The sequence below is a fragment of the Rhipicephalus microplus genome, chromosome 1 (genome assembly GCF_043290135.1).
Source record: "Rhipicephalus microplus isolate Deutch F79 chromosome 1, USDA_Rmic, whole genome shotgun sequence".
NCBI classification, from domain to species: Eukaryota; Metazoa; Arthropoda; class Arachnida; order Ixodida; family Ixodidae; genus Rhipicephalus; species Rhipicephalus microplus.
In genome coordinates, this window is record NC_134700.1 from 31,415,044 (window position 1) to 31,427,567 (window position 12,524).

A 12,524-nucleotide genomic window follows, 5' to 3' on the forward strand; every position below is an offset into this window, starting at 1 on the left:
TGCACTCAACAAACTTAATTTTGTGATTAGTTTAGCACCGCGATTTTCATTTGCATACTCGTCGTAATATTGTACAACCTTTCCAACTTGTTTGGAGTGGAAAAAGCACGCGCACTTTGGCCCGCTGGGCAAACTTTCTGAGATTATGTAAAACCGCGTGTACCTAAGGTAACACCCTCGTGCGATTCTCCTGCTCAAATAATTTCGCCGCATTTCGGTTTTTGTTTTTGCTGTTCCTTCAAATGCATTCAACTACGGAGACAAGCAAAGCCTGGGGAACCCGGCATCCAGCAACCTCTTCCTTTGCTGATAGAAACTGAATTGGACCGTATGGTGACACAACTTCGTTAGGGCATTGTTGAGGCAATGCTTCGTAAGTGCTCTCTTAACTAATTTGGAATGTGCCGACTGGTAGGAAAGAAGGGGTGTACTTGCGCGAGGTTCATAATGCCAACAGGTATGATCGCAGTCGAACGACAGGTGAAGGTCCAGAAACCTCATGGTGCCATTTGGCGGAAGCTCATGCGTCACCTCTAAGGGCTAAGGACAATCCTTGATTGCTGGTAAAAGGCCACTGAACTTAGCAACTAGTCGCTCGGTAGGACAATTCACAAAAAACAAGAAATCATCTACATATCAATAAGTTCTAACTACCTTAGTACCGTTCACCCTTTCTCACAACTTCACAAAAAGCTTAGCTAAAAACAAGTCACTCAGTCGAGGAGCAAGGAAAGAACCAATGCAGATGCCTCTTTTCTGCGGCTGTGCACAATCCTCCCATAAAATAAAGGTAGACTTAAAGTAGCACGTCAGAAGTTGTAAGAAATGCCTACAAGAAAGACCAACCTCGTTTTGAAATATTATTACACCATATTCATCAATGTCTTTTTCAACAGACCGTAACAAATCTTCATACAGAATAGAGTAAAACAAATCTTTTACGTCAATTGAAAAGGCTTGAAGGTGTACGTCATGGTTGATGTTTTTTTTTATAATAACCTCTTTCGAATTCCTGAAAAGTACAGGGTCACAGATAGGTAAAATCACAAGCTTTCTTGCAGAAACGACGCTGCTTGTTTTCGCCAAGTGTCGCGTTCAGAGAATATATCTCTGAATGGCACATCTACTTTATGTGTCTTTGCCGTAAAAAACACTGCTAAACAATCGCGCGTTTCCTTCTCAATAATTCTGATCAATTTATCTAGCTTCAACTGCTTACACAGCTCCTTAGCCTCACTTCTCATTTTTGGAAGACGTACTATATTGCGACTGTCAAATACCGCAGAGAAGGCTTCGCCAGCCGTTTCGTGCTACTGAACAAAAAAGAATACGGTGAATTCGCCTCTTTGTCCGCAGGCAACACACACAACGATTTATCGACCAAATAGGAGCCAACGCGCTTAATATAGAGTTTTGAATCGGTCGTCTTACATCGAGAGACGACGTCAACAGCTGCTGAGACGATGCGACCTGCTTCCTTTTGTGGTACATCCTTTGAGATCTGTCTAGCCAAAGACAACAATTCATGGCGTGACTGTTTAGTTTCGATCGCAAACTTCGGCCCTAAAAAGAGGGCCTTCTTGAGCGGTTCTGGTAGTTACACGCCCTCAGACATATGAACAGGATTTTTGGGTGCAGAAGTCTTCGCGGGAAGACGCGTCCCGAGATACGCCAGCTCCGGCTGCCATAAAAATTCAGTAGTCTTTTTAATTAGCTTAAGGTATTCCTGAAGAAATTTCTGAAGGTTCCAGCCTTCCGTTCGCATCAAATTTGCAGCTCCAGATACAGGTGGTACCACCGCACTTGCCTTTGTCATTCAGACTTGAGTATCTTGCAAATCCTCAAAGCATGTCCCGTCGATGGCAAGAATCCGTAGACCAGAGTAGTGAGCTCAAGTAAACCCCTCCTTCCCTACCACTCGGCACGTTTCAAATTAGTTAATAGGGCGAATACGAAGCTTTGCTTCAAGAATGCCCTAACGAAGTTGTGTCACCATACGGTCCAATTCAGTTTTGATCAGCAAAAGAAGAGGTTGCTGGATGCCGGGTTTCCCCAGGCTTTGCTTTCCTCCGTAGTTGAATGTATCTTGAGGGACAGCAAAAACAAAAACCGAAATGCGGCGAGATTATTCGAGCAAGAAAACCGCACGAGGATGTTACCTTAGGTACACGCGGTTTCACATAATCTCAAAAAGGTTGCCCAGCGGGCCAAAGTGCGCGTGCTCTTTTCAGCGCCAAACAAGTTGGAAAGGTTGCACAAGATTACGACGAGAAATGCAAACCAAAATCGCGGTTGCAAAACTAATCACAAAATTAAGTTTGTTGAGTACGCTGAGTGTGTCGTGTAATGCCTGCTGCTATGTTGTGGTCGCTGCTACGTCGGACAAACCGGTCGTTGCTTGAATGGCCGGCTGCGTGAGCATCATTACAATGGAAAAAAATAGGGCAGGTGGGTTCTTAGCATTACATTGTAGAAAGGGTGCTTGTATGCTTCGGTTCGACACGTGCGGGGTTTTGTCAAAAAATAGGAATCAGCTTACACGTGAGATAATAGAGGCAGGAGCGATTGAAAAGTTGGGAGACAGGTGTGTTAGTATGCCTTCTATCGCGCTGACGAAGAAGGAATTGGATTTCCTTGATGTCCGTTATGATGCGTAGTAATGTTGAAGTTACTTCTGCGCATGAATGGTGCTCATCGTTGTGCCCTATGTGTAGTGTTGTGATCACAAGGATGAACTGTTGAAAGTAGCGCTATGTGTGTGTGTGTGTGTGTGTGTGTGCGCGCGTGTGTGTGTGTGTGTGTGTGTGCGTGCGTGCGTGCGTGTGTGTGTGTGTGTGTGTGTCCTTTCTTTGTGATTTTGATTGATATGTGGGGTTTAACGTCCCAAAACCACTATATGATTATAAGAGACGCCGTAGTGGAGGGCTCCGGAAATTTAGACCACCTGGGGTTCTTTAACGTGCACCCAAATCTGAGCACACGGGCCTACAACATTTCCGCCTCCATCGGAAATGCAGCCGCCGCAGCCGGGATTCGAGCCCGTGCCCTGCGGGTCAGCAGCCGAGTACCTTAGCCACTAGACCACCGCGGCGGGGCTTTCTTTGTGTATTCGTAATCAGTGTGCTCTTACCCTTCTTAAACATTCAGTGAACCCACCTGTTACGTTCTGCCACTCGTATGTCAATTGTGCAGAATAGACAGGGGGCACTGTACGTTATACAACTAATTTTTTGGCTCTCTCTCCGCACGGTATTTTCACTGTTCGTTTCTCTCTGTAGGGTGAAGGACTTCCCTCGGATGGCTCGTTGCGGGTGCAGCAAGCTGGCAGCTCTCTTTGGGTGTGGTACATGGCCTCGCCACTGCTTCTTAGAGGCAATCTCGGGTTGAAGGTCATGGTGCAGCGACGCATGGTCCGAATGCGAGCGACGCGATGACAAGCAAACATATCTTGTTTCCCGTGACCGTCCGAGAGGGCCGTGGCGGCCGATTCTCAAATAATTTTGATGACCAGCGCTGCGTTCTTGTCTTGCTGAGTGTCGAAAGATGGCACATAACCGTCAGGGCTACAACATCGATAGATCTCGAGCGTAGTATGCCAATCCGCTGTCGCTTCTAGTCTTCGGCACCGCGTGCCAGCGGGCACGTGGTGCAGATTTTGCAAACAACTTCGCAATAAATCTGCGCAGCGAAAGATCGCTGACATCTTCTGAAGAAGAGAGAGAGAGCACTGGTGAGAAAAGGTGGCAAGGCATGCTGAAACTGTTCAAACACTGGTATAAAGATTAGGTCAGCCCTAAAGGAGTTGCATAAGTTTGCAGTAAACAGATTGGCTGACAGAATGTTAAGACCAACCAGCAGTGGTCACTCCCCTTTTCTTTGTTTACTGCAAGAGAAAAACACTGCATGAAATTCGGTTCGTTTCAATCTAGGCTGCAATTATTTGACTGATATATCAGTAAAGCTCCGTACAATGTTACTTTCGTCTGGGCCGTAACCGCGTGGTGGTCAATGAGTGAGGTGGGACTCTTTGTATGTAGCAACAGTCCTCTAGGCTCTGACTTAAGAGAGGTAAATAGAAGAGTAAGACGATGTTTACATCTATGTTGTCAGTTTGCTTCTGCAAGGAGTAAATACCTGACTGTAATATTTGGCAACAATATACTCTTAGGTTTTCAATATCTCCAACCTGCCTCCTACTTCATGAACGCCGACAGTTATCTCCTTGACGAGAATTCGATATTTCTCAAGAACACAACACGAACAAACACAACTCGGGCAGTCGACAGGATCGGCGAGCTCTGCAACATCATTCACTGGACCAGCGCTGAGAAGAAGTCTGAGACATCCAACGGTCACCAGCTGAAACTTGAGACGATCCCACAGAAACGAACTCCGCATCGGGGAGGAGATCAAGGAACGGCAGAACATTCAGGAACAGGTGAACAGGGTTTCTCGCGTTCTTCTTAAGTTGGCAAGGCTGCTTGTGTTTAGACCAAATGGTGAGGACACGCAGAAGTGCAGAAAAAATAGTCTAATAACAAGAAAGATGCGATTGTGGCGAAAATAGTTCGGAGTCGAGAACCATTATTAGATGGAATCCTTAATTTTTATGAGCCAAATAAGGCGAAAGCGCCTATTGAGAGGCAATAATTTATAGAGCAGGCATGTCAGATATTGCCAAATTAGGTGATACAAGAACTCTTGAACGTGAAATTCAAAGATTTAATCTCCAAAGTGAGTACTAAAAGTTATTGCAAAATAGAAAATATCCTGAACGCCTCATCGGCACGTTGTTCAATTCTGGGTCAGATACGGGTGATTCAAGGCGACTGCGTTTCGATTCTATCCAGCAACGTTCAAAAGTGCGCAAAGGGTTTTGGCTGCCCAGTGACGCTGATGTACCGTTATGGTTCGAGAAGGTCGAAAAACGTTTTGCGACTTACCGGATTCCGCACGAAAGTCACGTGCATTTGGGTTACGCTAGCTCTAACTGAAGGCGTTCGTTTTCTACTGAGCAACCTTAACCCCGAAGAACGTGCAGATTACGAGTCGGTTAAGATGGCAGGGCTGACGGAAGTGAAGCTTTCTCTGGCAGCGTATCTTTAAAGGTTTGAGAAGGCAGTAAAGTGGAAGGAGGTGACAAGATCACAGTTCGGGTCCCGCATCAAAACGTACTTCTTCAATTACATCCAAGTGAGAGAGGCCGACAGTGTAGGTGCGGTGGCAGAACTCATGGTGACGGATCGAATAAAATCGGGACTTAGTACGAAGAGTCTTGAGTATGTGAGATCACGAGAAGGCGAGGGATGGCGTAGGCCAACTTAGATCACTAAAGTACTTCAAGCGTTCACACAAGCGAAATGTGAAGGGCGTGCTTCAAAGCAAAAGGTTGCAGAAATGGGCCACAAACCTTTGACAAGAATAAATAAAAGAGTCTTAAGGAGCGTGACGTATGACACGGCTCCGGTCATTTTGCGAACGCGTGGTTGAAGTCTAGTGGTAAAAAGAACGAAGAGAAGGCTAGCGAGCCAAAAACAAACAGTACAAAAGGTAATGAAGGTAATGATAGCCCAAGATAAGGGGAGTCAAATGCCTGATGGAGTGTTTAGTGCAAACATAAAATCACTAAAACACAAGGCTGACGGCACAAATAAACTGCAGTTCCTTCCTGTGTTCATTACAGTACCCCCCTGTAGTGCCCTTGGGCGCTGTGGGTATTCTAAAAATAAATGAATAAATAAACAAATGAAATAAATAAGTTATGTGCGGACATACCCATAGATGCGATTCTGGATACAGGGAGCGGTATAACTGTAATACAAGATAGTCTACTTCCGCGAAGCCTAGTAGAACCATCAGGCATGGTAAGATTAGTTACGTCGTTCGGCAAAACTATTAAGGCGCGGCTAACTACTTTGCCGTTGAAATTAAACCATCTGAAACGGGTCCCAGAGCATCACAGTGTAGACCTACTGTGTTCTAATGATCTCGTCGAGAGCACAGACTGTTTGTTGACTGAGGAAGATTGGAAGCGTTTAATAAAGGCCAACAGTTCTCTGGCACCCAGTTGAGTACCGGCTGAGCCTGCTCATGTGGCAGAACCATCGGCTGAGAAACAAAAGAAAGTGGCCTGCACTCCTACCTTGGAAGACAAAGACGTTTCCAGGGAAGATTCGCAAATCGAGGAAGAGAGGGATGCTTCATCAGGCCAGAGAGAAAAGTTCCGCAATGTGAGTTCCGCAATGTGCAGGTGGGTAACTGCACGCTAAAGATATTTTGGCAAGACGTTCGCAGTGGGAAACCAGGCATGTTTATTTCAGACAGACCACCGCGATTCTACTGCGTTACCACTGCGATTCCATAGCAGGCTCCCGAGTGAGTCAGCTAGTTGTCCCCAAATATAGGCGCACTGAGTAATGCGTTTAGCTTTAGAGTCAGTATGTGGGGGTATTTCGGGCCACAAAAAACATAAGCTCAAATTAGGTGCAACTTTTTGGCGGGGTATGGTGAAGGCGATACTAGATCGTTGTTATTCGTGCCACGAGCATAAATTTGTTCAGACAGACGTCGCACGGGTACGGTGCCTATCACTCCGCTCACCAGACCCGAGCACCTTTTCCAAGCAATTAATGTACACGTTGTTGGACCCTGGACACGCTGTCAGCGAGAAGCCATGAGTATGCACTGTGCTTAGTGGGCCTTTGCGCGAGGTGGCCAGAGGTACTCTCACTGTGCTCTCTGAGAGCTAAGGCTACTGATCGAGATTCTCAGTCGCAGAGGCGTTCTGGAGATTGTCTGCTCCGATCAAGGTGCTAATTTCAGATAACAGCTTCCACAATTCATGCTGGCGAAATTATGTTGCACGCCAAGATTTTTAACTCCAGAACACCCAAAGGATAATGAGGTTGTAAAGAGGTGCAACCGAGTGTTGGAAAAAGGCTGTATCTTGTCTTTCAAAGATACTTTAAGAATTGGGACAAGTTGATGCCAATGGTTTTATGGGCCAATCGGGAAGTTCCCCACGAGGTAACCGTAGTAGCTCTGTTTCGTCTGCTGTATGGAAGGAATCCTACACGCGCACGTTTAATACTGCGAATGACATGGACGAGTCAGGTGCCGGTGCCTGCAACTTCGAGAAAAAACTCAGCTAAGTATTTACAGCAACTTAGCAGCTTGAGGCTGCCGCTAATATTCTGGCATTTACTAGTGCGACCCATCAGGACAGTTATGCCAGTGCATATAGTCGCACCACCAAGCTCAAAGTTTTTAAGGCTGGCGACCAAGTTCTGGTTTTTGACAATGATTGAAATTATAAAATGGGATCACGCTTGTTGGATTTGTGCGCGAACATTCTTACTGGGTTGAAACATCTTAGGGTAAAGTGTGAAGTGTCCACGCCAAGAACATTCAGCTGTATATTCAGCCATATTGGGGTCATTTTCAACAGAGACCATGACTTCGGGGACATAGCATATGCTGCGCAACCGGCCACTATAAATTGGGAAGAGTTAGTTTTGACTAGCGAGAAGGTGGCTCATCTTATAGCAAACGCATGGGCGGAAATAAAGGTGGTGTTTCAAAAATATCGCAGACACTTTTATGGCACACTGAATATTTTAAATGCAGATGCGCATAGGATAGAAACAGAAGCGCGTCACCAGCCAAAAAAGGCGTTTTCTCATTTAGTTCTGGAACCGTAAAAGAAAGAAGTGAGTCAGAAATTCAATGAACCTTTGGAGTCGAACTTGATCTGTCCTACAAAAAGTGAGTTTGCACACCCAATAGTATGCGTAAGAAAAACTGATTGGACTATCCACACGTGTGTGGACTACGGAGTACTGAATTTTGTCACCAAATTGAATGCGTTTCCCAGGACGTATCCCCAAAAATAATATTTAGAGTAGAAAGTGGGCATTTCATTACTGTGGTTGATCTTAGGTGCTGGTACTAGCAGGTACTGATGGAGGAACAGCCAGAAATTCATCGCGTTTGTAATGCACGGGGGTCATGCATGGAAAGGTATGCCCTTCGGGCTCAGAAATTCTCTGGCAACCTTTTTAAGAAGAGTGAATAAACTCTTGTCGCAACGTCAGATGCTTACCACGGCATACCTTGATGATATTTTGATTTTTATAGCACTTGGGAGGAACACGTAAAGCATCTCTACACTGTCCTCTAGGTCTTAGATAAGGTGGGGCTGAGAGCTAATCCGGAGAAGTGTCAGATCGCACCGTCTTGCATTCACTACGTGGAGTTCAGAAACGGTTTCCTGTCTGTTCAGAGATGGTTCAGAGACGCATGCTCTAGACCCAGAAAAGATAGTAGCATTTAGGAATCTCGTGCCACCATGCACTAAAAAGGGACCACGCATCCTGTTAGGACTTTGCGACTATTATCGCGAGTTGGTCCGAGGATATGCAGAGGTGACGAACCCGCTCAACCTGCTAACAAATAAATCGGTACCTAATAAGATACCCTGGCCAGTGGAAGGTCGAAGGGCATTTGACATGCTCAAGGAATGTATGTACGAGGTGGTGGCACTAAGCACCCTGGATCCATCTGAGCCCTACTGGCTTTTCACATACGCATCAGCTACGGCAGCAGGCGAATGTTTGACACAAATGTCAGCCAAGGGCGAAGAGAAGCCTATCGAATTTGAATTTCATCGCTTCTCACCCACCCAGATGTGTTGGTCGACGATTAAGAAGGAAGCGTTCTCAATAATAACGAAGTTAGGCTACTTGCTTTTGGGGGCTATTGTAAATGTCGTTTCTGACCACAATCCGTCGTCGTACCTTACAATTTCAACTCCACACGGGGTAAATTTGACAAAATGGGCTCTGGTTTTGCAGTGAAATCATCTATTGGTGCAGCATCGGAAAGGAGCCTGCAACAGCAATTCGGACGCGTTCCAGGCTTCAGAACAGTTTATGCAATTCACCAGAATAGTGCCACGTTTTTTTTCTCAAGTTTTGTTATCGCCCCGTTACACTGCTAAATTTTCAGCGCAAACTACACCTGCATTGCTCGAGAAGCTTCAAGTCCGCTGTAGATTATTTCGCGAAGATCACGCCCACTCTGTGAATATTACAGACTATTCTATAACCTACGTTGCCGCTAGCGATAACGCTAGAACATTCCATGGCAAGTGTATAAAGCTGACGCGCTTCGCCACTTGTCAGCTGATCCATAGAGTGATGTAAAAGGCCAAGAGAGGACACTTACAGAGGCCCCTACGGCTGATTTGGGTTCGCAGCACACCAAACAAATGTGGTGAAACTTCGCAGCCTCAGAGATGGAAGACCGCAGAAAATACTGACTCGAGGGCCCTTTTGTAGGGATTAGGATTATCATACAGCCTTCAAGACCACTTCCACGTGCATGCTCATCTCTGAGACCGTACATCATTTTTTTTACCGCGACCTTTGCATGCATTGATGAGCTTCATGTAAGCTGCACCGGTGGAGTGGCAAGCACACGTTGTCAATGCATGTCTATGCACACAATTTAATTAAAGCATGAGATTCATCGGAGGACGAAAACTCTTATTTTCAAGAGATATTCTTGGTAAGCACAAGCCTGCTTTGTTAATGTTTGATAAACGCAGGCACAAAGAGAGGTTAATTGCACAGCGAGACGCGAAAATACAGCTGCCATATTGTGATTGTAAATTACACACAAAAAATAATCCAGTAGGCAACAATAGTGTCCCGTGCTACAATTGGTCTTTAACTCGGAAGAACTTAGCCGGTGGGGAGACGCACCAAAAACTGGCAAGATGGCTGCTTCAATAACCAAAAACTAACCAGAGCGCGCACTGCTTCAAAACATTGTCTTCCGTTCTAGCGTGCAGCCATGGCTTCCGCTCGCCATACCTAGCGGCCAAGTAGCATTAATCCCTCCTACAATATGGCCATCACTCTGATGCTCGGAAAGTACAAAGACAAAGTCGGGTCCAACCAACATGAAATTCACGCATACAAAAAAACAGCAAATAGGTTCATGCGCAGTCGCACCACTGCGTGAAGTACTGCTTCAGTCGCACTACGCGCAAGATCTCCGAGAAGTGCCTTCGCCGCCGCGGCGAGAAGGCGCCGTCAGGTGCAGTCTCGTAGTTCACATAACTCACGCTTCGCAACACTTTGTGCGGTCCGAGGTAGCGACTGAGCGGTTTTTCAGACAATTCATGGTGTCGGACTGGAGTCCACGCCCAAACTTGATCGTCTGGATGGTATTCAACTTATTGCGGGCGAGCGTTGCGGCGGCATGCGTCTGTACTCTGCTGGTGCGTAATGTGTAGGCGTGCTAAGTGGCGTGCTGCTTCGGCGTACTGGGTAAGCGGCACAGCGTCAAGAGTGATCAAAGCGCCGCAATTGTGTGGAAGCATCGCATCCAGCATGGTATGCACCTCGCGTTCATAGACTAGAGGAAAAAGCGTGAATCACATAGTTTCCTGGAGGGCAGCCGTACGCGAATGTGACGTACAGTAGCACCTGGTCCCAGGTCTTAGGCTGGACATCTATGTACATGGATAACATGTCAGCGATGGTCTTGTTGAGTCACTCTGTCAAGCCGTTGCTCTGCGGATTATATAGCCGTGGTCTTGCGATATCTCGCGTAGATGAGCTTGAATACGTCATGAATGAGCTGGGCCGTGAATGCTGTTCCTCTGTGTGTGACTACGCACGACGGGGCGCCATGTCGAAGATTGATCTGGTCCTAAAGAATTCGGCGATGTCGGAAGCTGTAGCACGTTGTAGTGCTTTTGTTTCGGCGTACTTCGTCAAAGAGTCGGTGGCTACGACGATCCACTTGTTGCCGGCAGATGATAGCGGAAAGGGCCCCAGTAAATCCATTGCTATTTCATAAAATGGCGCTCTAGGTGGTTCTATTGTTTGAAGAAGCCCTGTGAACTTTAGTGGTGGGGATTTGCGGCGTTAACATTCCCGGCAGCTTGTCACGTATCGCTTAACGGATGCGGAAAGCTTAGGCCAGTAGTACGCTTGTCAAACTTCAGCGAGAGTTCTAGAAGTACCTAAGTGACCAGGTGTGGGCTCATCGTGGCGGGCGAGAAGAATCTTGTCACGCATTTTGTGTTGGCATAACTACAAGATAGGTTTTCTCATTGTCATTGGAGTTTTTCTCCAACGGCAATGACCAAAAAGCTTGCCTCCTTATGCGGGGTGTTATACAAGAACTTTTCGCAAGATTTATTCACAACGCGCCTACGATAGTTGCCGAGTTTCTCGCCGGAAGTACAACTATAGAAAAGGCGCTTGAGATGCGGACAAGGTGGTACGACCACCGCTCAACGAAAAAGATTTACGCTCACGTTCAACCCCACAAATTCAATGTTTTTCGCAAAACCATACGCGTGGTCGTGCGTGAAGAGTTGCATAAGGTGTTTCCAGAATCGCAGCTTCGAGTGGACTCGATCACTGACATTATTCGTGAAGAAGTTTGTTAGGAATTTCCAAACTTACACTACAGTTTCATACGGAGGCTATGAACTACGATCCAGAAGTGCGTCGTAGCGCTCCCTCACCACGCACACGCCAAGAAGCCGTACCACCGCAATTCCACCGCCAGACACTACCGCCACCACCACCAAGGCCATACTACCCATTTGCAGGATGGCGAGACGCACCGAAGAAGACAGACTTGTGGCGCATCTCCGAACACAGCCCACTGTTCTACCACTGTGGGGTAGCTGGCAACACCTACCGCCACTGCCAGTACCGACAAATGAGACTGTGTGGATTCGCCGTCAATGCACCACGCCCGAAGCCAGAAGAACGGCCACGGGACATCACCGACAACCTGGCAGGAGTGCGATGAACACCATGACGTCCTTTCAGTTCACCGTTAGCGAGCCAACGCATGTCACCTCACCGCCGGAAATACTGTGGCCCAATCTGGGGCCGGTCTACTAACCCATATCTGGGAAACTAAGAACAGAAAACGATCGAACTGCGGTCGCTGTGCGATGAACGACCGAATATCCTCCGAGGATGACGACGCCGCGACGAAAATTTCTGATTACAGAGGCAAACCAGGTAAATCCCTGACGACGAATACTCACTTACTGAAGATGACCTCACGACGCAACGTGGAAGCAGCAGAACAAGCCTACGCCACCATGACCCGATGCCACGGCCTAACTGCAACGCGAGACGCCAAACTAGCGACTTCGTAATTCTTATTCTCAGCCGCAGTGTGACCGCTGCCGTTGATACTGGTGTCGACTATTCCGTCATCAGTGGATCGTTCACCGCGAAGTTGAAAAAACGTTAGGACAGCCTGGAAAAACCCCAAAGTCCACACGACCAGAGGTCATCTTGTAACGACTGCAGGAATCTGCACAGTGACAGTCACGAATAACGGCCGTATTCATCCCGCAGACTTTGTAGTACTACAGCGTTGCTCGAGAAATGCCACCCTTGGCATAAACTTCGTATCCCTCTGCGGTGCATTCATCAACCTGCATGGTAAAAAATTTCAAGACATTATCCATAGAAGAATCC

The 12,524-nt window shown here is 46.9% G+C and overlaps 1 protein-coding gene across 18 annotated transcripts in view; it reads left to right on the top strand.

Annotated features, from left to right (window-relative positions):
- The window catches only part of LOC119178032 (uncharacterized), a 653,511-nt gene that overhangs the window by 519,346 nt on the left and 121,641 nt on the right, over positions 1–12,524 (top strand). For 2 of the 18 annotated variants that reach the window (XM_075892308.1, XM_075892668.1), the window contains one exon: positions 3,279–3,510. The exons of the other annotated variants lie outside the window; for them this stretch is intronic. In XM_075892308.1, coding sequence (XP_075748423.1) covers positions 3,279–3,387 — 109 coding nt within the window. In that variant the 3' untranslated portion in view covers positions 3,388–3,510. Of the gene's footprint in view, positions 1–3,278; positions 3,511–12,524 lie in introns of those variants that run through there. 18 annotated transcript variants of the gene reach the window in all.